The sequence below is a fragment of the Astatotilapia calliptera genome, chromosome 19 (genome assembly GCF_964374335.1).
Source record: "Astatotilapia calliptera chromosome 19, fAstCal68.1, whole genome shotgun sequence".
Lineage (NCBI taxonomy): Eukaryota > Metazoa > Chordata > Actinopteri > Cichliformes > Cichlidae > Astatotilapia > Astatotilapia calliptera.
The window spans coordinates 4,730,033-4,754,868 of record NC_137440.1 but is presented as its reverse complement, the minus strand read 5'-3'; the positions used below and the strand labels follow the sequence as shown (position 1 = coordinate 4,754,868).

The 24,836-nt window shown below is 40.5% G+C and overlaps 1 protein-coding gene across 4 annotated transcripts in view; it reads left to right on the top strand.

The window, feature by feature from the left end:
* npas3 (neuronal PAS domain protein 3) overlaps nt 1-24,836 on the top strand; it is a 374,776-nt gene that overhangs the window by 246,886 nt on the left and 103,054 nt on the right. For all 4 annotated transcript variants that reach the window (XM_026151150.2, XM_026151153.2, XM_026151151.2 and 1 more), the window contains one exon: nt 8,924-9,013. In XM_026151150.2, the coding sequence (XP_026006935.1) occupies nt 8,924-9,013 (90 nt within the window). The remainder of the gene's footprint in view (nt 1-8,923; nt 9,014-24,836) is intronic.

Sequence of the window (24,836 nt, the reverse complement as noted above, 5' to 3'; positions counted from 1 at the left end):
CACACACACACAGTCTTTCCATTTGTCATTAAGAGGCAGAGAGCTAGACAGTAACATTTAAACCGCTGTTCTGAATGGTTAAAAGATGGCCTCATCTGTTGTGTGGTGCGCGCGTGTGTGTGAAGGCGATCGATGCAGTAATCTGCAGGAGGTGGAAAGCAGAGGGAGCGAGCCATTCAGCAGTGCTCACTAATCAATTGCAATTCTTTCTTTTACTGTCTGAACACCCAGATTAGGACATTTGTGGGTGTGGGTGTTTGTGCGTGTGTCTGTGTGTGTGTTTGTGCATCAAGTGGTATTCTTTTTTTAACATCTGTGGCCTAACATTTGGGTGTTTCTATCTGCAGTTCTATCAATTTCTGTACACGTGTCTTCAAGCATTTGACTTAGGTTTGCAGGAAGGTGATTAGACGATGTAAATCAGCCCAAATTCACCATTTGGGTAGCAGGAAATGTTAGTACAAACTATCAGACTTGGTCATAAGAGAATCATGGTGCAATTTGTGGACAGTGTTTCCAAATAGTGATGACATGAGATCATGCACATCCAGTAATGAATGATATGGAGCTTCTGGTGGACCGAAAAGGCCCGCAGCAAAATTCAGACTGTCAGAAATTTAAGGACAGACTCACACTGTGTGACAGCTGCTATGATGCAAATCTATGAACCAACCAATCAGCATACACTGAGTGACATTACATCTGAAGTTTGGGAGGGGAAACGCACATAAAATGAAATGATGGAACCTTGTGAATCCTCATTTTGAATACAAAAGAACAGCACAGATGGCTGATATAAGCGGATAATGTTCATCTGTTGTTATACACTGTTGTGTTCACGGCACAGTCTGACACCTTCAAATTGATACTGTATAGTCTGTCACAGTGTGAGACTGATTTTATTAGACCCACCTTACATAGCAAGACATGGATGGGGCACCTTGAAGGTGCATTAAACTGTTGAACAAACAAGTTGGCATTATCTTCAGTCTTTGCTCTTAGAATCACAATCTGGACGTCCAACTTCCTTCTTTATTATTATGTACTTAATATGGCATTTACTTTAAAATGAGAATATTTTGTGCTTGCATTTCGTACTTTAGACAAACAAAGCTGTTTCATTATGCTACTGTGATTTTTTTTTAAATGTTACATACACAGATCAAGGATAACATTTTGACCACATGTCTAATATTGTGTTGGTCTCCCTTCTGCTGCCAAAACAGCCCTGACCTTTCAAGGCATGGATTCCACTAGACCCCTGAAGGTGCGCTGTTTTATCTGGCACCAAGATGTTGGCAACAGATACTTTAAGTCCTGTACATTGCGAGGTGAGGCCTTCATGGATTGGACCAGGATGTCCCACAGTTGCCCTATTGAATTGAAATCTGGGAATTTGGACACCAAGTCAACACCTCAAACTTATTGTTGTGCTCCTCAAACCATTTCATTTCACTTTATGGCCTGATTAGTAGATAAGTATGAAATCACAGCCATCAGGGAATACTGCTTCCATGAAAGAAGGGACATGGTCTGCAAAGATCCTTAGATAAGTGGTACATGTCAAAGTAAGATCCACATGGATGGCAGGACCCAAGGTTTCCCTGCAGAACATTGCCCAAACCATCAAGCTGACCCTCCAGCTTGCCTTCTTCCTATAGTGCATCCTGGTGCCAGGTATTTGCCAAGTAGGTGATGAATATGCACCTGGCTATCAAAACGATTTAAAAGAAAATATGATTCATCAGACCAGGCCACCTTCTTCCATTGCTCTGTGGTCCGGTTCTGCCCATTGTTGGGCACGGGATAATAATGGTCTGCGGTTATGCAGCCCCATACGCAACAAACTGTGATGCTCTGTGTATTCTCACACCTTTCTATCAGAATCAGCATGAACATTTCGTGCCTATGTCTGTTTTTATTGGACCACATGGGCCAGCCTTTGTACCCCACGTGCAGTTTTGAAGATGCTCTGACCCAGTCGCCATGATGAAGAGACAATCAATGTTATTCACTTCACCTGTCAGTGATCGCAATGTTATTATCCATGTTATCATTGGTGTATATAGGTTTTGCAATCTGGACGACTATAGTCACATGCTTACTTCCATCTTCATGCTACACAGAACAGCAGCAGAATAATCCTGCAGAGAACAGAGCCAACATCGGAACACAGCAGATATGACACCTGATAAGTTAGAACTTGCATCAAAGTAGGCATATGGGTGGGTCGCATTGGATCTTGCAGTGGTTCAGTGATGTTGGGAGGCTTTTTTAGGATTTTGCACTAGATACATCTTGATAAATCTTTAAATCGCAAGTATTTAATTTAAACTCCTTCAGCTGCATATTAAAATGAGCACTTCTTATGATCGTTTTGTTCAGGAGCTTTAGTTTCACTTCAGAGCAGTCTGTGATTCTCAGACAGTTATATTCTGGTTAATAGAACAAAGCATTTCATTATGACTGAGAGACAGGAAGTGCACACACACACACACAGCATCAATACAATCCATCCACACACGGAGCAAAATAAATAAATATACAATCAAAATTGCAATTACCTGCAGAATTTGTGAAGGGTAAACAAATCTGTGAACACCTCACCCCCCTACTCACTTGCTCCGTTGCTCTCTTGCTGCGCACACACACAGACTCAGAGAGCAGAGTTAGTGTTCTAGTTAGCATGCTGAAATGAATACAGTTAGATCCAAAGCAATTTCCTTTTATTTATCTTAGCAGCCCTGCATAAATAAAGGCAAGGGCATCCAGGCAATTAGCATAATTACTATGAGGCGGTCAGACCCTCTGTGATTTCATAAAGAGACACACACACGGACTGCTGCCACAGGGCGTGTGTTTGTATATGTGTGCATGTGTGTGTGAGGGAGAGAGAGGAGAAGAGATAGAGACAATGACTCTGTGTATGTGTGCCTTAGTGCGTGACTTCTGCCGTAATGTCCATTTAGTTCCACCTTGTGTGTTCGTACTTGTGTTTTCTACATGTTTGGATGTGTTGTTACTTTATTTTGTGCAGAGGTGCGCGTGTGTGTGTGTGTGTGTGTGTGCTTAAGACTCATCCTTGGTCTTTCTGCACTGCGCATGCATGTAAATATAAAGTCCTGGATGCATATCCACACACACACACAGACACACACACACAACTATGAAAAATAAAATATTAACAAGCTAGAGCCCAAACATACCCATATGCACAGTCATATAGACCAACCAGACAGTGCACACACGGTCTACGGTCCCACTGTGTCTGCATGTGTTATTAATATGCAAATACAAGTGGAAAACAGCAAAGGCCAGGAAAAACAATATCGCTGCAAACAGGCTGAGGTCAGCTGATACTGCATCTAATGGCTGCGTCGCTCATCCTGGTTACACTGTTGTTTCATTGTCTTTGTCTGGTTCAGTGTCTTTGGATTAGTCTTGTTTGTAGAGCTCAAATCTGTCTGATGAAGCCTGAATTTGGCTTAGAGTGTGGGTGTGGATCTCATCAAGTTTTGGATAGGACATCCTGGCAGTGTAGTGGTTCGCACTGTTGTCTTTTTGCAAGATCATTTTGGGTTTGGTTTCACGGGCTGGCTGCACCCTCCTCATGCAGACATTACACGTTCTGTGTGGACTTGCTCCACAGTCTGAATGCAGTTGTGTTAGGTTAACTGCTGTGATTGTGAGTGTGAATGGTTGTCATGCCCTACAGGCTCCAGTCCAGTCTTATTGCTGCTTAAGCTACAGATGAGGTTTAGGGTTAAATGTGAGATTGTTATTATGTTCTTATTTATATTCTTTTTCATTTTGATATCCATTTAGGTTTGTAGTCCAATCACACTCTGCCATGAAAAAATAACACCTCCCTGCATGTTACAGCTGCTTCCCTCTGTTCACAATAAATAAAAGAGTAGTTATAGTTAACAGCAGTGTGCAACTATGGCATCTATTCATGCTGAAAATGTCAGTTAGTGAGGCTTGAAAACACTTGCTTTCTGAGTCGTACACTGACCTTTGTGCATCTTACAACTTTTCACCGACCTTTCAAGACCCTGTCGACCTTGTAAATAATTTCTGGTGTAAACCAAAGGAAGCTGAGGGAAAAACCACGAGCTCACAGCAGAAAAATAAAATTTGGTTTGTGCTCTGGTTGGATTCAGAGCTCTAATAATCAGAGGCCTGCTTAACCTCTGAGAGGCAACCGGGGACTTAACAAAGCAGTCAGCAAGGTTATGTTTGTTTACAGCACATCTATATCTGTCTGTGTGAGTGTTTACATCAGTTCATATCAGCATAATTTACACACACACCCACCCACACACACACACACACACACGTGCCTCCACCTTTCAACTCGCTTTTCCAATTCTAATTAATCCGTTTTAATCCCTCTGAAATGGGCAGATTTGCGTTCCTTCACCTGGAGCTGCTTGTTGCTAAACCTGGACCTCAATCAGACAAGATGATAAAACTGTAAAAAGAAAAACACAGGTTGTGATTATCTCCACATCTCAGCCTTTTCCCCCTGTTGGCTTGTGTTTGTATAAAGGGGCAAAAAGACAGAGGCGTACCAGCTGTGTCACAATTTTCCAAGAAACCTCAGCAGCTTTCGCTGAAGAAAATGGGGACTAACTATCAACCGATTATGGCTTTACTTAGGTTTATTAGACCCCTTTAGCTTTTCAGGAACTATTTAAGCATTTATATTATAATATAGTAACTATTCAGTGGCTCTCAACAAGACTTCTGTTAACAAAATTGAGCAAAGTAGATGTATCATAGGTTCTAATAGTTACTTCTCACACATATTGTGCATTATGGTTCATCTAAGGCTGTGAATTTAATGGTTGTTACATAGTTTTGAACATTACAAAGAAAGTTTTTCTAGAGCAAGGGTGTCAGACACTAGGCCTGAGGGTCAGAATCCGCTTGGCAAAGACTTCGATGGCTGTGGAATATACGAAGGAGAGAAAAAATGGGAACTTTTAACATAATTTGCAAGTTTAATAGTGCTTCCTGCTGATAAAGATCTGCCCCATGGGCATTTATACCACACCACAGTAATTGAGTAATTGATAAACAATCAAATGACAGGAAAGTTTGTGTTTTCACACTATTGATTATAGAAATTTTAAGGTTTTTTGTTTTGTTTTTCTTATTTTTTTTGCAATAGGTCCACAGTAAAAATTAAATGAAAGAAAGAAATTGTCACAATCTGAAAGCAGGGACTCAAGCGCAGAACAGGTTGACGTCTCAGAGCACCGTTTATTTACACACTAGTGCGATAATATATACAGTGACGGAGAAAAATCCAGGGTTCCAAGGGATTAGGAGAAGGCTCTCTCTCTCACGCTCGCTCACGTCCTCACATCCAACTCACACACATTCGTACAGCTGGAAGGTCACAGGTCCGGGAAGGTAAACTGGAACAAGAAAGGGAAAAATCACTCACAAGTCACGAAGGTAGGGCGTAAAGGTACAAGACCACGGGAGCTGGGAAGAGAGACTAACGTTAGTAGCACAATCATCCAGCGATGACAAGATCTGTGGCCCAGCCTCAAATAGTAGTCGGGAAATCAGCTGATCGCCAACAGGTGTGTGAGCCAAGGGCGGGAGCCAGCAGTGAGCTCCGCCCAGGCAGAGAGGTAGGGGAGAGAGAGAGAGAGAAAGCAAAAACACAAGTGTAGCCTTGTGAGGGCAGGCACGGGGACCATGACCATTTATTCATTCTTGCCGGTATATGTGTTTGTCCAAGAAACTGTTACATAATGGTAACAAGGCCAAACCCTTAGCCATGTGAATGGAAAGAGCTTTATTCCAATAACGGCCTGATTATTAAAACTGCATGTATAGAATTATCAGTAAAATCTGATTATGCAAATCTCCAGCTTCTTAAACCTATTCTTGGACTGTTCTCTGATGTCTGCCATCGCACATTTGAAACTATTGAAAAGCTCAACTATGAGCTTATATCGTTCCAGTCACCGGACTGGCTCGGATATAATGTCGAGGGGCTTTTAGGGAAAGAAGGAACGACCAACATCTGTGGCATTACAGTGTTGGAGATTGTCTGAGTTCCATTTCTTTGTAGTAGTGTCTCTGCAAAACGAAGTCTCAGTCATCTTTGTTCTAGTGCACATTTATCAAAGGCATGTCTTCTGTAAATTGTTTCCACTTTTTATCCCATCAAATGAGAAAGAACAAAATCAGCATATGCAAAGCTCACAGGCTCTCATAACCCCAGCTGGTTTGATTTAAACAAAGTGACTAATGCTGTTTTCACACTAGCTATGCAGAGGCAACTGATTACTAGTAATGTCAATGGAAAATGGTGCTACAAAGCTACAAACTGATGCCTGGCACGTGCCAGTGCTTGATGGTTGTGATGTGCAATGAATCAGAGTTGTGCTTGATGTGCTGAAGCATCAGCCAGTCATACAGAGATAAACCATATCTTGGGATTTATCTGTCCATTTGAAGACAAGCCCAGAGATGATACTGGCAAGTCCAAGAGCAGCACTTCAGTGGTGACCCGATGGTCCGTTTTACAATTTAGTCACTTGTAGTGTGAATGCATTTTATATTTTTCTGTTTTCTATGCAAAGCACAAAAACAGGTTCCAGTCATATTTTCATAAACTGTGTGTTATTGGGACCAGATTAATATATCTAACCAATATTGTATTGAGCTAGCTGTTACGTTTAAATGTCTTCTAAGGATAATGAACTTATTAGAGGATAAAGACATTTAAAGTGAAAGGCATCAAAACAGAGAACAACCATCTGGATCGTAATCTGACAACACACACACACAGATAGAGAAACACAGCAAACATGTGCCCAACTGCACATATACACACAAAAGCTTGCGCACACCTACTTAGAAAGAGTCAGGATGTGTGTTAATGAGGAACCCAGCATGGATGGACATTGATGCGGCTCACTGATGATTAACATCTCATTAACATCTCATTAGCTGAGAGGGCAGACTAAACGGACACAGGCGGTGGGGGTGCAGCGACAACACATACCCATACACCTCCATGTAAGCATTAGAATAATTAGCCAGGCATAAAAGGTTAAAGGCCATCTCCAAATAGCACTTTATATCTGACAAAGAGAAAGAAGAAAATTAAATACCCAACAGTCACACCAAAGGTGCTACTTAGCTGCTACACAGATGACATTTGAACTGTCAAAATCCAGAAAGTCTCTTTTTTCTTTGTCTCACTTTTCTGATTAATGTAAAAGCCTCAAAGTATCAAAGCATCCAAAAGGGGAGTCATTCTGGTAGCTGTTTGATAGTTTAATGTATTTCTATGTTAAATCATTTTATTGGATCAATAGCTTTGATCCATGATCAATAATGTGACCAATAACGGATGAAAGAAAAAAAAAAACACATTGTCTTGGACTGTACCTAATAGTTGAGTCAGTTATCTTCAATCCCTTTAAATGGTTCAGACTGCTTGCACTTCTTTCTCTCCCAAAGTAATACACACCGTGCAGTATGCACTTAGTGTCAAGATATAACACGCACACACACTAGCATGCACACATGCATGTGCACACAGGAGGAAACCGTGTATTACCAATAACAGTAGGACGCTACATGTAATTAACCTGGCTGACCTCTGGAGTATCATTGCCTTTGTGTGTGTCTGTGTGTGCTTGGATCCAGTGTATTGTGTTCAAGGAGTCGAGTGTTCTGCCATGATCTTCCCATAACAGCAGCATTGGACACACTCAGACGTGCATTTGCTTGAGTGTGTGTGTGTGCGTTTGTGTAAATGTGCATGTGTGTGTCATCTTTGCATGTGTGATTTGCTGCTGAAGTCGAGTGTGGCACCATGATCGTCACGGAAATACACCATTAGACACACTTGGATGTCTTTGTGGAGGTGTGTGTGTGTGTGTGTGTGTGTGTAGAGGGACTTACTTTTCCATGTATTTTTTTAAAAAATCCTCTTGTCAGCTAAATCTTGAGATTTGTTTTTAATGAAGGAACTGAAAGCAAATGTTTAAAACAACCTACGAATAATGAAAAGATGTCGATGTCACAGTGACATCTGGAAAATTTGTCAGATTTCTGTTTTCATTGCTGTCACATTGTCAACAGGAGGAAATATGAGTTACTTTATTTTCCATCTGCTGTGTTATGTTGGACTGTTTCCTCCTGCTCTGTGATGTCCTCATGAACACAGCCCCACCATCCATTGTTTAACAGCAGCAGAGGTTGGGAATTTGTATCTTTTTAGGCAAGAACAAAGTGACAGTGGGGGCGGGGGGTTAGTTGGTAAGAAAGTGACAGAGACAACACAAAGAAGGAGATGGACAAGAAAAAAAGAAATCACAATCAAGACTATTGTGGCTGTAGCTGCTACATTTTAATGGGCTTTTATTGACTTGTTGGGTCGGTAGCTGCTTTTGAAGCAAGGTCATTCTGCTGAACTAAAACTCAACTAAAAGCTAGTGTGGAAAAACACTGTAGCTGTTAACTAAAAACAATAGAAAAAGAGAAACTCACTAAAGTAATATCGTGAACATGCAAAATTAGGTTAAAAAAATGTTTTATGCATATGCAGTTAATTCCTAAAGTAAGGATAGAAGGAAAGAAGTAAAGTAAATCGACATTCTTTTTACTGGTGGGGCTGCAAAACAATTTCTGACTGTGTAGAAGTCTGTGAGAGAATGACCCTCATTTCCCTTCCTCTATGAACACAGAAAACCTTTTTCTGATGAGTTTATTGTCTTAATCAGCAGTTTCAAGTTTTATGGAAATCAACACAATTTTCATCTTTTTATTTAAAAAAAACAACCAATGGATGAACTCGTATGCCATCTTTTATTTACACTCTGTACCCAAGAAAGTTTTTTTGAGAAGTCTATTTAACGTCCACCTCTCTTTTTCTCTGTTTCAGTCTCTGGATGGGTTTGTATTTGCACTAAACAAAGAGGGGCGCTTCCTCTACATCTCTGAGACGGTTTCCATCTACCTGGGATTGTCACAGGTAAGTCGCACACCTGTGTGCCTGTTTTGTCACTGCTATGTCAAGAAAAAACATTAAGCATCTCAAAGCTCAGTCCTGTTCTTTTCGATCCTTTGTCTCTCTCTCTCTGTCTCTCCATCTTTATCTCTGATTGTCTCTTGGTGTTTATTTAGTCCGTCTCTTGTTCTATCATTCTTCCTTCTCTCGTCTATCGTCACCAAAGACAATTCCCAACAAATTAAGGCTCATTTAAAATCTCATCAGCTCGTCGGACGGTTGTTGATTTGTGCAGCGAGCGACAATGCATATTTTATTGCCGTGTATGTGTGTGTATGTGTTGGGATGGGGGTGGGGGCACGTCATTGTACTTTGTCAGCTTGGTGACGAGCTCTGTGTCTCAATTGGCTCACTTTCCCCCAGTTCCTGTTAATAGAGACAGGCGTCCATCCTGAAGGTCGACACATCGACCTTGGAGGCACTAATAAGTCTGTATTGACAAGCCGTGTGTGTGTGTGTGCGTGTGTGTGTTGCTGAATTAAATAGGATTCAAACTGTCATATCAGCCTGTTTACATTGTAGCTTCTGTCAGCTTGTGTACGAAATGCCAATATTTGTTCATGAAAACAGGAAATACAGAGTAAAAAAAGGAAAAAAAGCATCATTAGACATGTTTGTCTGCTTTTGCTGACTTAATTTTAATAAGAGGAAACAAATTTGTTTCATTAACCTACAGTGTTTGCTTTGAAATGTAGCCATCAGCTGTCAAACACAACTGGTTTTGTGATCTGTATTGTCATCTTTAAGGCCAAATCATTTTTCTAAGCTTTCTCTTTACAAAAAAAAGATGTTATTAATGAGCTGAGTTCCACATTTGGTGATTCCCACAGTGCCTGAATGCACCACTGCACAAAGGTCTCAGCAGCGTGCCAAACGCCATCTACTGCACAACAGGTAGAAATCAGGAAAAGCACCCTTTTCAATTCACTTGCAAAGACTTGTGAAAGGGGACATAGATCAAAGAGCCAATCGTCAACAAGGAGCTACATTCGGTTGGTTTTATAGGAAGTACCTTCCAGGCCCCCATGCAAACAGAGAGGACATATTTGTTGAAACCGCACTGAGGGACATGTGTGTGTGAAAACTGGCCACTAGTTAGCTGTTTGGTGTAAAAAGTCTATCACTTTGACAACAGAATCTGTGTTTCTTGTGCATGTTGTTTTTCCACCACAATCTTTTTGTGAGCTTAGCGTAATCTTTGTTACTTGGTCCCTAAACTTTGTGTTGACACAGTGACACAAATAGTATTTTCTTCCTTGGCTTGGCTTCAGAAGTACAGAGGGACACCTAAGGCACAGGCAGGAAAATGACACGTATTCCAACACCTGATTGCATACGACTGTAGCAGGCAGTAACAATCAATTTGGAAGGTCAGCAACCGATGTTTACTTGTTTACATGATGGATTGTAAGGCGAGGCGCTCGTACAGTCCTTCAGAGAACAACTGACAATGATTGTGTCCTTGTGTCTGTGCAGCATGAATATTAAAAAGACTCTTGAGAGATTTGTGAAACTCTCAAACATACAAGAAGAATTTTCAGAATGTTAGCCAAACCTTACTTATAGCACTAGCAGATCAGAAAGTGTTCGTACAAATCATGCATGTAACAGTTGGTGGAAAGCACTGATGTGTGATATTCTGCTAATATAAGGATTAGATCGGGAAATGTCATAACTATATATAGACATGACATCTATTGCTGTGCTGTGATTCATTGTTTTCCTTATTTTTTATTCTATAACTCCTTAACAAGTCATGGGACTAAAAAGCTGAAATTAACCCAAATACCCCTCAGTCCTTCAGTATATATTAACTATTCTTTGGATTTCTTTATATTCATCCATTCTTTTCAACTTATATTTATCAGGGTTGCAGGGGTGCTGGAGCCTACTCCAGTCAGGTATCCCAGCCAGAAGCAGGGTTCACAACAGACATGTCACCAGATGGTGGCAAAGCTAAGACAAAGAGTCAGACAAGCATTCAAACTCACATTCACAGCTATGAGAAATTAGCATTCAACCTAACCCCACCAACTAATCCAGTCTAAGTTAGCTAGGCTGGGTCTTTTCTAGTTTACTCTAGGCATCTGAAATTGTCATTTATTCAATTAAATTGAATATTATTTTTATTTTTAAAGCGCCAAATCTCAACAACATTTTTCTCAATGTGCTTTATACTTTTAGGCAGTGTTTCCCAAACAAATGATTAGGTGTGCCGTGAAAGATTAACTGGTTCCACCTGATTAGTACTCTAAGCGATAGGTGTGAGTAACGGCCAGAACAATTACATTCTCTTCCACTAGAGGGCAGTACAACTACCTGCTCTAATTAAATGGGTTGCCAACTACCTGTAAAACAGAAAAGGACGAAGAAGAAATTACATAATAGTGATGTTGTGAGACGACACAGCGCATAATAGCAATAGATAAATATTGCAAAAGAAAAAGTCTTTGTCGATCTGTCCTGGATCCTGGAGAAAATTCCAACCCAGATGAAGGCCCTAGCATGAGTAGTGATCAGAAGAAAGCGAATAAGGTATGCTGGGGACACACCGAGCCATTTCTGCTATATATGTGCCATGGCTCCAAAAGGTTGGGAAACACTCCTGTAAGGTACAGTAAAGCCCATACAATAACAGAGAGAAAACCCCAGCAATCAGATGACCCCCAGGGGGTTGGCAAAAGTATAAAGGGAAAAACTCCCTTTTAACAGGAAAGAAACATCCGGCAGAACCATTGTTCAATGCATAAAAAAGAAAAAGATCTATGGTTTGTCCAGTCATTGTAATCTTCAACGTTGTATCAACCTTTACCCCGAGTGTGTGCGACTGGAGCAAATCACACACCAATAACTTTGTGTCTCCTGTCCTGTGATGCTAGGTTTAAGTCTTGGATTTGAGCATGTGTATTATTTCTCTATTTCCAGTTGCACTGAAAACTATGTTACAGAATAACCTCTGTACAGTCTGAGGTTACTAATGGAGCTCAGGATGTTTGATAATGAATCCGAGTTGCCTCTTTGACTGGAGGTCTTCGTGTTCTGACAGTCACGTTCCAATATCTGTAAATTGAGCTGAGCATTGTTTTGTTGAAAGAAACGTATATTTACCATCTGTGATGTAGCTCTCCCTTTCTCTCTCTCTCCATTAGTTTGTAAACTCTGTCTCTGTAAATTGGATATAGGAAGCTCTAAGATATGGAAACAAGGAAAAAAGCCAATCAGTTTACCAAATTAAAGAAGAAGGTACATCACTCCCCCTCTTCTCTCTCTCCATCACTGTGTCTCTGTATCTCTCTCTATCCACCTCTTGGATTAATTCCCCCCACTTAGATTGATTGATGATTTCTATCAAATAATTGATTAATTGTCAAATCGGGTCCCGTAAGCTTTTCCGGCAGCTCCGCTGAGCTGGTTATCTTGTTCTTTCAGCTTTTATCAGCTGCTGAAGAAGTGGCACACCGATTTAAAAAAAAAAGAAGAAGAAGTGAAAGACAGAGAGAGAGGGAGAGATCAAGCTTGTCTCTGCTATGTTCGAGTCTCACCCTGTAATCCTACATGTGTACACAGAGTTCGTCAACCTCCATCCTCTTAATTGCTCTCCCTTCCTCCTCTTCTCCTTTAATCACTGGCCTTCCCTCTTTTTTTTTCATTTTTTCTCTTTAAAGGAAGGAAAATATATCGCTAATTATTTTTCAACTTTAATTAGATCGTGGCGTGCAGGAGAAATGACTGGGTGGCGGGGAGGTGAGGGAGGATTTTTTTTAAGCCTTTTAACAAATTGACGAGGTTATGAATTTTCTCGCTTGGTGGTCGGCGCTGAAACAATCTTCAGGCAGATTTATGTGTAAAGAGGATTTACCCGTTTAACTCGTTTCTTTGCTGTCTCGTCAGGGAGACGGGGGACGTGGCCGGCCAATCAAACAGCCTATTAATAGAGTCATTAACAAAGAGTGGAGCTGTAATTAAACATGGCTGCTGCGAAAAGTTAACATCCCACCTCTCCCTCAACTTCACCTCATGCTTCTTTTTTTTTCTTTTCTTTTCTTTTTTTAAGCTAAATTTTTTTCTCATTTTGGAATTTTAATGCAGGATTTTGTAGCTTTTAAAACCTCTTATTTGGGAGGGACCTCCAATCAGAAGAAAATTATCTTAAAGGGAGGGAGCATTTTAGATCATGAATCATGCAAAGTTAGTCTAGTAGCATCCAACAATTGATCAAAATGATTTGATTTGCTCTGGAAGTGTGCAGATGGGTCCATTTTAACTTTTTTTTAAAATTGAATTTGATTCTGCATGTTGAGCTTTTTCCAGATTTTGAACAAAATAGCTTACAAGATGATAAAATTGACCTGAAAAAAATGCTTAAAAAAGTGACATTTCTGATCTCACACTTGTTTCTGATCTCACAAACTGTTGTACATACTGCCATTCTTCACCTGTGACAGGATTGAATTTAACTGTGTGCGCCTTTTTAAGAAAGAGTGAAAAAAGAGATTGATGCAGTCATAGAGGTTAACAACTTTTTTGCAGCATGGGGTGGGATTGGCATACAATGTCATCTTTTTGTTTTCATAGTTTTTCACATCCTCATTCAAAATGCTCATGAAACAGGTGGATGGAAACATTGTCTGTGTCCCTTTCCTGTCATTCTCTGTAGAGGCCGCCAGCAGGAGAATCTGTCTCTCTGTAACACCCTGTTGATCCAACAACACAGTATAATGTGTGCATGTTCATGTACTTATAAACGTTGTCTGTGTGTGTTTACGACAGGCAGCGCTTGCAGCTGCCCTCTTAGTGATATAATTGAGACGTGTGTGTTTGTGTATGCGCGTGCAGCAGATGGCTGTGTGTCCTCTGCCTGATGGTCCAGAGGAAAATAATAACTGCGCTGTCCCAGCCAGACCCAAATTAGTCTGCTGGATTCTCGCCCGTTACACCCAAATGTGGTCGGCAGCCAGCCTCTCTTCATGCCAGGCCGGCATATGCAACCGCATAGGAGGGCACACATGTATGCACATGCACACACGAACAACAATTTTTAGGGCCAAAGTTTATAGACTTAGATATGTCCATATATAGTATTCTTTTTGTATGCACGCGAGAATATTGGTGAACTTTGTTTTGCCACCAGTCATTATACTCTATACAAGAAGAAGAAAATGGTAGCGTCAGCTTCTCTCTGGCAGCACAGCTCTCACAGTCGGGGTTTGAGATTACAATAAACAACTAAACACATGCATTTACAAAAAGCAGAAAGCAGGGCAACATGCTGTTAAAACATGATATGAGATGATGTTGGTAGGTCCACTGGATTGTGGTGGAAAGCAGCAGGAAAGAAAGCTGGAACTACCCTTTAAATCTCCCTTTTACGCTGATATATGGTGGGCAATCGACATAGAGTCTGAATCAGATAGTCTCTCTCTTTATTGCTTTGTTCAGTGGATTGGGCTGGTCTCCTTCCAGACAACATGTTTGTTTGCGTGTGTGTGTGTGTGTGTGTGTGTCTGTGTCTGTGTGTGTTGCAGAGGTGTGTGAAGTGATTTGTTTCTGTCTTTGTCATTTAAAAAGGCTCTCCAATGTTCAGACCTGCTGCCATGCATACATACACACACTCATGGAAGGTCACACACACCAGTGCACATAAGACTTATGCTACTCACACAAAAATATGTACACACACACAGACACACACACACACAAATACAGGGTCATTGGAAAGCGAGGCAGAGCCTGATCTCTGCTCTCTTTCACTCCCATCCACATTCCCTCAGAGCGGGTTGGGAGTAACACACACACACACACAGTCTGTCTCTCTCTTTCCACCCGTATTCCCAATGGGCGGCTGCTGGTCTGTGGGGGAACATTGAATGAATTAGCATTAAGCAGCTAAAGCAGACTGTCAGATTGTCTGCTTCTTCCTTCCTCTGGTCTCTCAACATCCACACTGATGTTCACATACCAGAAAATACCATGCTCTTATATCGACCAAGAAACCTAAGGGTACTCTGTAAGTGGGAAACATTTGAAAACATTAATGGTTACATTTCACAGCGTGGACATTGAAAACACCATTTTTGAGTGTGCTTTTATGGAAATGAATGTCCTGGTTTTCATTATATTAGAAATGCTTACATGCAACAAAGACACATGTGTTTGATATGTAGTTCTACTTTGACATGATAAGCCTTACATGTTGGGTGTAACATGTACGTGTTGGGACAATGGTATTGTTTAACCTGCCTATCACTGTTTCAAGCAGATGACAATGGATTCTGAAATCTATGTGACAAGCAATTCCACGTCTGTTAAGTGCTTCTGTTAAATAATTGGATCATGCATTTGATTTTTACGTCTTACAGCATTTACTTATGTCAGGTATTTATCCAGGTTTCTGGAGTCAGAGCTGGTCAGACACTGGTGCAGCGGTTAACACTGGTGCCTCACACCAATGAGGTTCTTGGTTTGAAACCCCAATTGGGGTCTTTCTTTTGTGACATTTGCATGTCCTCCCTGTACCTCTAAGGGTTTTTTTCCCAGGTACTTCAGCTTCCTCCAACAGTTCACCACAGCATGTTAGGTTCATTGGTGATTCTAAATTGGCCATCAATGGAAGATAGATATATTACAAAATAAAAGCACTGTCTGTGTAACTTGTAGTTAAAAATACTTTGAGTAGTTGGTAAGACTATAAAAGCTCCATATAAACAGGAGTAACACACACAGGAAAACCCAAATGAAACAAAGTTCATTATCCACCAGCAGAAAATGTGCTTCTACTTAACTAAGATGGTTTCATATCACTTTCCATGATGCAATGAGCAGCTTTTTTTGTGCGTATATATCACAATACAACATATTACTTTTTGGCTTCGCCTGCCTGAGTGTAGTTCTGTGAGAGGTCTCTTCCTGTTTAATGGAGTTCTTCCTCCCCGCTGTCATCAAGTGCTTTATTAGCAACACTTGTGCATTCCAGTTCAACATCTATGTCATATATTCTACTTTTCTAAATTGAAAACACCCTTGATTCCACCCTCGATAGAATAATCACCTTTCTACTAATGTGTTTGCTGAGTTGAGTAATGTCTTTAGTCCAGCCTTTCAGCAACCTTATCCACCTAATAGTGGCCCTTCACCTGATTTAAATATAAAACCAGATTTTCTCCTTCATGATTCTGATTTCTTTTTCTTTCTTTTTTCCTTCTAAAAGTGTTGTTCTCTCTCTCCCTCATTCATCCTGTTCTCATCTTCTTTTTGGCTTTAATGTAAATTTCTTTAATGTATGTGTGTAATATTTTTATATATTAATATTTTTAATGTATATTTATGATTTTTTCTATCACTGCTTTATTTTACTTTTTTTCACAAAACCTTTAATGTAGTTAATTGTTTTATTTTAATGCAATTCATTTATCATGTCGACTATTTATGATGCAAATTAATTTAATTGATTTTAATATGTAGTCTTTTTTATAAATTCATTACAAATTTTCATTATGTTTTTTTAATGTTTTAAAATCCATTTTAAATAAGTTTTTTTCTCCTGTCCCATCTTCATTCCCTTCAACCTTTCCTTGCTCCCTTACTTCCGTCATTTGCTGCTCCTTTTTCTCTGCCTTGTGCGTTTGAGACAGGGAGGTCGGCCATTTGCATGAGGTCAAACAGGGGCATTCTGGGAGATGGAGGAGGGAGGAGACAAGGAGGCGGTGATGATGAAGAGGGGTAGGGATGGGCAGGAGGAAGGTCACAGCTAATTGAGCCACCTCAGTGAACTCTTCCACACACAGACACACACACTTTTCTATTCATAATTGATGGCACTGACTCTAGAACTGCCATGTCACTCTGATAATAAAATATCAGTAATAATTATAAAATGTGGTGCATGCGTGTGTCCTGTTAGAGGATGAAGGGATGAACAAAGGGATAGAGAAGGATAAAAAAGGGAAGACTTAACAAAAGCAAACTAGCAATGATAGAAGGAAAACATGAAAGAGCAAAGGAAAACAGAAAATTAACATAACAGAGGAGGAGGAATAAAGCAAGGAGTGAAAGAGAGGGTTGAAGAGGGAGAAGGAGAAAGAAGCGATGAAAGTTTGTAATAACTTCAGTCTTAAAGTGTGTAAAGGGATAGTATGACGTTGGAGGAGGACTGAGAGAAAAAACTGAACAGAGGAGACATAAGTGGATAACTTAAATATGTGATGGACAGAGAAGGAGGGCAATGTAAATGCTTACAGTGAGGAGGGAAAACGGAATGAAAATGAAGAGAAGTGAGAGTGGGTGGAGGTCAAAGAGGACAGATTACGCTTTGGTTTTGCTGTGAAAGAATGGAGGGATAGATGAAAAGTGTTGATGACATGGCCTTTAACATATGGGTGAAAGGGAAGTTAAATCCCTTGAAGCACAAGGGCAGAGGGATGACGTACAGGAAGAAGGAACAAAGGAGGAGGAAAAATATAATGCATATATAGTAACTGGATGAAACATTAAAACAACTGATGAACATAAGGGAAAGAGGATAGCAGTGGGAATAGAAGGGGAGAGAGAATGAAGGAAAGAAAGATGGAGCAAAGGGACAGGCCAGAAAACAACAAAAGACACTGAGTGACTTGTGAAAAGAAGTACAAAAAACAAACCAAAAGAAAAGAAAGAAGGTTTCTGGTCTTTCACTGTACAAATGACGTGCGTGTGCGAGTAAGTGTGTGTGACCCTGTTGTCTGGTGTGAAAAGAGGCGTATTAGCATGCTGACAGGAAGCTGCAGGAGGTTATCTGGACCTCAGAGAGCTTCCTCCACCTTTTGTTCCAAACAATCGCCACAGCGACACACCAAGGGGATGATGGGATGTGGCGTGGCCGGTGTGTGCGAGGGGGTGGACTCACAGGGAAACTAAAGAAATATGTACAAGAGGAATGAAACAGACGAGCCCCTGTTGAATTGTGCTTCAGTGTTTGTTACCAGTGATTGACTTTCTCAGAAATACATTTTAATTATTACATTTTCAAACTTCTAAATGATGAGCAAAAAAGGACGTCCTACTTGCGTTTTAACCCTCAAGTGTCCAATAATGCCAGTTGAAGAGTTATGCAAATGTAATGCTTGTTGTAATGCTCATTTCCAACTCTGCATTTAATTTTTAACTTACATTATAATTAGTCTTAACCTATACTGGGCCCTGCTGCAGTTCCTCAGCTTTTTTCTGATTGGTTGCCTCTCACAAACAGCAGGCTTTCACACCGGTGTTTCCGTGCTTCCAGACAGAGCTGCGCCCCTTAGATGTCCATATCAAGGATTTCGAAGGATAACAAAACCCTTCAAAACAAGAACAAGAAAAAATATAGGATTCCGATCAGTTTACTAAAATAAATACCTGATGTAAATCCAAAGTGCTTCATATGATACAACGAAACAGACAAGTTTTGAAATGTAAGTCAGTATGGTAGTGTTTGGCTTTCTCTTTCTCAGTAATTTTAGCATTTGAAAGTTTGAATTTTTATGTCTGAGTTATTCTATTATTCCTGTTGCTGTTAATTTTCTCTGTTTTCATGTTAATGTGAGTCTTGTCTCCATTTTTGGTCTGTCAATGAAGCTGTTTTCTCCATTGTGTTCTTTTGGGTTTTACTTCCTGTCTGTTTGATTGTCTTGATTACTTTCGCCTGTTTCTGGTTCCACCCCACATCCAAGCCCCTGTTAATCCCAGGTATATACAATGCTGTCCTTTTCTTTTTGTACTGTCTTCCCTATGTGCTACCTTTTTGTGATTTCCAGCATGCCTTTCTTCTTTGTTTTATGAACCAGTTGACTTGGTTTTAGGTAACAAAGCTTGTTTTTTTGTTGGGTAATCTGTGCCTTTTGGAAAAAAGAGAGCAGTGTGTGCTTTTAAGCTCTAAGAGAATTTACTGAGTCAGCCAGCTTCATTTCCTCGGGCAGGTTGTTCTACAGCCTCAGGACCCTCACTCCAATCACTCTGTCAAATCTCATTTTTAGCCATGGTTCTTGAGCAAATAAAAACACCTCTTCCTCTGGACCACTAGGTCGCGAAGAGAGATTTGAAGGGAAGAATTATTACTTAAATACATTGCAAATCAAGAAAATAATCAAGAAAACAAAACACTGGCATACACAGTTACATGACCAGAGATAGACCACAGGTACAGACACAAATGAAGACAAACTCTACATGGACCCTGATGAAGACAAACAAACACATGCATACATGTGTATTCCACATAGACACTAACAAAGACAAAAAGCTACATACGTACATAGTAGCTTACACACATACACACACACTGAACCTATGTGAGAAAATGAGACAAAGAGAATCAAACCTACCATGACACATGCTAGAAAAACTATTACCTGAATAAACCAGGAACACAGCCAACAGAACAGGGGAATCTCAGCGTGCTTAACTAACTAACCACAGAGATGGAGACCAAACCAGACACGGAAAAACCAGGGAGGCAGGAATACATGGAGACTCTGAACTCAACCAGATATGAAACCAAAGCCTGGGGATAGAAATATATGGGTCTAACATCGAGGGACCATAACACTAGCAGATGTAAATGCATTTGATCTTCCTTATCCTTATAAAAACTGAATTTCAGAAAACTTTCTAATCCGCGTCTGAAAGGTATTTGTCTCAGAGAAGATGTATACATGTGTATAATGTATACATTTTTACAAAACACCTAAAAATCACATTTTTAATTTTTAAAGGAATTTAAGTTCTTAAAAACAAACCGTGCATTAACAGTTTTCACTCTGCTGTTGACATGAGCAAAAGCCAGATTTTAATAGGACAGAATCCAAGTAATTAATCTCAGGCTCGCCCGCCCCTTTTAGCGGCATTTTAATGCATGTGTGCATTAGTTAAACCTACCCTCCTTGCACAGGTATCCCTGCGTTGAGTCTTTATCTGTGTGTGCACACATTGTCTAGACACAGGGCTTTATAGATGGCTGCCATTGAAATGGATGAAGCTGGGCAGCAAGTTGCAGTGTGAGGTCAGAGGTGAGGTTTCGCCTGCATGGCGAGGATTTAAAGTCAGAGGAGACGCTTTCATACATTACAGACAGACAGATACTTTCATATATTACAGACAGACAGCAGGAGGTGAAGCTGGGACTCTGACCTGCTGAAGGACGCACTCTCCACACACTCACCTACACACGCTCTCTGCTGGTTATTTAGCTTCACACACACACACACACTCCTCCCATTCTTCTTTTCATGCATTAGAGGCGTGAGTGATGGTGGAAGGTGAGTGTGGGTTTTGACCCGCTCGAAGCTCGCTCTGTCTGACCTTACAGCATTTAAAACACTGCGACATGTTGGGATTCAGACAGTCGGTTTGCTTCAGCCGCCTCATGTCACGTTCCCCTCATGCATTTAAGAGAGACTGAAGGTGACACGGGTACGCTGACCTTCACCAGTGCTGCTGCTGAAAGGATTCAAATCGACAATTTAAAGTTTTCATTTCATGAAGAGAGAACATTTAAAGTTTTCATTTCATGAAGAGAGAACAGTTGCATCCTCTGAACACACACCAACACCCCCATTAAATCCTATGAACTTATCAGTGGTTATAAACCATACTAAAAATCTGGTCTGTATGATCATTTTACCATATTTCTGTCAGCTTTAATAATTGAAATTTGTAGATTTGTTCTTTAATTAATTTTAGTGGGTCGTATCATCTTAAGTGTCATTTCATTATATTTCCACTCATTTTGTGGGTTTACATTTTTGGTTCTTACCTTTTTTTAGCACCTGTCAGCCATAAAAAGCCGATTTGTCGTCACCCTGCCAAGCGGCCGGATGGGTGACTTGGACACCCAAGTTTGTAAATGCAGTAACTCGATGTATCTACCAGGAGGCTAAGGGGTGCCACCAGCCTCTGCCAGAATTGTTTTTCATCTATTGTCAAGTTTATTCTTTTATGGGTTTAACTTACTGGTTTTAACAGTTTTTAGTATCCTATTGGTATTAGTTTTACATCTTACTGCTGTTTGTTTTTTAAGCAATGACTTGTTTAAAGAAAGTTAACAAAGAGGTTCAGTTTTATAAAACATAAGCCAGGGTTCTCTCAGGATAGGTGCTGACTGAGGCCGTTGGGTGTCTTTGCTGTCATCACATCTTGTTTTCTTCTTTGGGCCAAAGTGAAATTATTAGTTATTCTTGAATGAGATTCTTCAGTTATACACATGCAATTATAACCCCCCCCCCCCCAAAAAAAACAAAAAAAACAAAAACAAAAAGAAAAACAGGTTGTGTTTAAAACAGCATTGCATTACTTGGGAGCTCCTCTCTTCCCCTTTCCTTTCCTTTCCTCCTTACCTTTTCCTCTCCTCCACCTCTTCTTTGACATCATTTGTCCAGTTTCACCTGAATCTCCACATCTTTTTTCTTCCTCATATTCCTCTTCTTCCTCCTCTTTCTCATTCTCCCCGCTTTTCCATCTCCTCCTCGCGTTCAGATTTACAGCCGGCCGTTACTTTGATGCCATGAAAGCCGTAAAGAGATCAGCGGCACCATCGGAGACCAAAATTGATGCTTGTTTTATTGAAGTGAGAGATGAGAATTGTGTGTGTACATAAGTGTACGGTAGAGTGCTTTAGACTGTGTGTGTTTGCATGCGTGTGTGCATGTGTGTGTGCATGAAGCGTGACAAATCTGTGTGCGTGTGTGTATTTCTGATGTGTATGTAGAGGTGTGACTTTATTTCAGCATGGATCAGAGGTGACATGTGTTTAATGGCACCTCTGCTGACACACACATTGCTGTACTTGTACGCTTGTGAGGACCAGGCTTATTTAAACTTGATTTCTTTCCTTCCTTAAATCCTCTCATCTACACAACGCTTTTAGAGAGGAATTGCATAATATGTGGCACATATAGATGATGCCTTTTTGTCATTACTACTCTTACTAAATATTTTCAATTTAGAGTACAAGATGGAATTGAGTTCAAATGCTCCAGGATTGTACACTGTTACTATGTTTTTGATATCGCACAGGCCACAGTAGCATTAATTCAAAAATGCATTTTCAAACTTAGCCGTCTGGTGGTTTGTGGTGGTCACTTTCTGTTTGGGGCATATTTGTTTGTGGCAGTTATCATTGGGATGAAAGCATAGAGAGAAAGGCCAGTAAGAAGGAAACAAATTGAAAAGAGGAAGGGTAGAAGGAGTCGGCCCTTCTCTTCATGTCTTATTCTGAACATTTTGGATTATTGAATAGAGCAGGAGGTGGAGGGGTAATGAGGGCAGGAGGTGAGAAAGGAGGACAGACCTCAGTATGAATGAGAAAATAGGTTTTGTGTGTGTGTGTGCATCTAGGGAATGATAATTAAGATCATTAAATGCAAATAAATGCATCAGAAAGTAATCATTTTTATCGATAGTCCAAGATTGATTGACACTTGCCATTCAGGCTGCAGGGCTAATCAATAGGAAAACATATTGATCAGGAGGTGAGTGTTGCAGGCAGCTATGAGGGATGCTGACCCTTTAGAGTTGGTGTTGCATACATCGCTGTCTGGAAAAAGTGCAATCTGAAGAAAGTCTTGGGAGCACCTTCAGAGAGTTGCAACCATTCTAGAAGAAGTTCCAGGTGTCCTTGAAGGTATGGAGGCCCAGATTTACTAGCACTCTGCACCAGTGTAAAACCATCCTTTGCTATTAAAACGTTACTAAAGTAACTGGCACAAGTGAATGGCTCAAAGCTGTGGCAAAATTTGCCTATGTCCTGAATGTTTAGAGTCAATCTGCACATATTTCTAGTCCTCAGTAATGCAGATACAGTGATGAAATAAAGCATGGAGTGTCACGAAGAGTGAGGAGGAGGATCCCAAGGATGTAAGAACATGTCTTGTCTCACAGGCAGCTGAGTTCGTTTTTACAGTGAGCTGCTGGGTTTGCAAAGTTTGTGGTTTTTATACACATTTCTAAACAGACACCAACTACGAAAACATCTCTGCATGTATTTTCTCACAGAGCAGTTTGGTCCAATTTTTTTTGTGTGTGTTAGCTTGATGTCTGAATCTTGCAGCCATACACAATGACAACAAAAACAAACAAAAAAAGCACATTAGCAGAGTAACAGTAATTTTATAATAGTAACTTGAAGACATCCCATTAACCTTTGATGAGCTTTCAGGAACCATTTTTGGAGTAAATTCCCTGAGAGTAAATGATGTGTTTACAAGACAGGATCCTGTAGTTATCCCAACATGTTTCTTTCTATTTGTTTCAAAGTATAGATGGAAAGAGTCAAACTTTAACCAAGCAGTCCTTTGAGGCACTGCGGGAGGTAATTTCAGCCCTGCTGTAAAAATTTCAAAAGGCACCTAAGGGAAGGCGTTTAGGGGCTCCTCAAGGACACTTAAAAGCATCTTAATGCTGTTTTGTTTTGATTATAAAATGAATGGTCTTATTGACTGTGTGGGGTCTTAGACATCTTTGCTTAGCTGTATTTGAACAGGCTGCCCAAGATTTGTAGTTTTTCCAGGACTTATTTTTAACTGTAGATGTTCAAGCAGTTGCAGAGTTTGCTTTAGTGCGTCTAAGCAGTATACCCACTATAGCGAATTTAGTATGCCATTTTTGTGGGTTTTCTGGACTTCTTATAGGACAGTATAAGAATTATGAGGAAAGTATTAAGGGTCCATCCATGCACTTTTATCTGACTGAGGGGGTTGGAACCTGTTCCACTGGTCATAGGGTGAAATGGCAGACTCCGGACAGCTCAGCAGTCTATCACACAGTTAACACAAAGACAACATTTCATGCTCACATTCACACCTAGGACCTAGGACCTTCTTGCTGCGAGGTGACAGAGCTTTCTACTGGACTAATCAGTCAACTGCATCTCGATGTTAATGGAGCTATCCACCTTCGTGGTTCTGCAGGAGGTTACCGGAGTTGCCTTGTGTTTGAAGACATGATGTGACCTGCATCACTACTAAAACCCTCAGCTGTAACACTACTGAGTAACTTTGAATTAGTAAATTATAGGAAATGGCCTTTACTAAGTAAAACTTGGGATAACTAAAGCTTCCACTTTGACAGTCTTTTTCTGTGTTTTTCTTTCACTCGCAGGTTCCAAAATGAACTTCTCCATCTTCCCCTCACTGTGACACACATTAAATCTAAGACCTTTACACTCCACACACTTGGTATTCTTACTCGCTAATGGCACAGGCGCTAATTTCCTAATGTCTCCTGTCAACCTCACACACTCACACAGCAACACACAAACAGTGATTTATTTAGGTCTTCTAAATACACTTCTGCCTCTGTCTCTCTCACACCCCAATCTCACACAGACACACACACATTTACCCTATTTCACAACTTCTCAAACAGACCTACACAATAATGACACATGGGCTAATTTCCTAATGTCCCCTGTCCCCTAACACACACACACACACACACACACACACACACACACACACACACACACACACACACACACACACACACACACACGTCTAGTTTATGTCTCACTGTGAATGATATCCTGGCCATTATGGGCCCTTTATTTACACTGGCTTTACAAATGAGCCCTAATTACTAGGTCTTAATGATGTGGTTGGGCGAGCAACGAGCGAGGTAGCTCTGCAGGGAGATAACGAGAGAGAGAGAGAGACAGAGAGAGAGAGAGGGGCGGTGGGAAAGAGGGGAGAAGGCGTTTGCTTGGAGGGTTTTTTGTAAATGTCAAGAGCAGAGAGTTGATGGCTTCATCAATCCTTTATCCCTGCGAAACACCTGGAGGAGG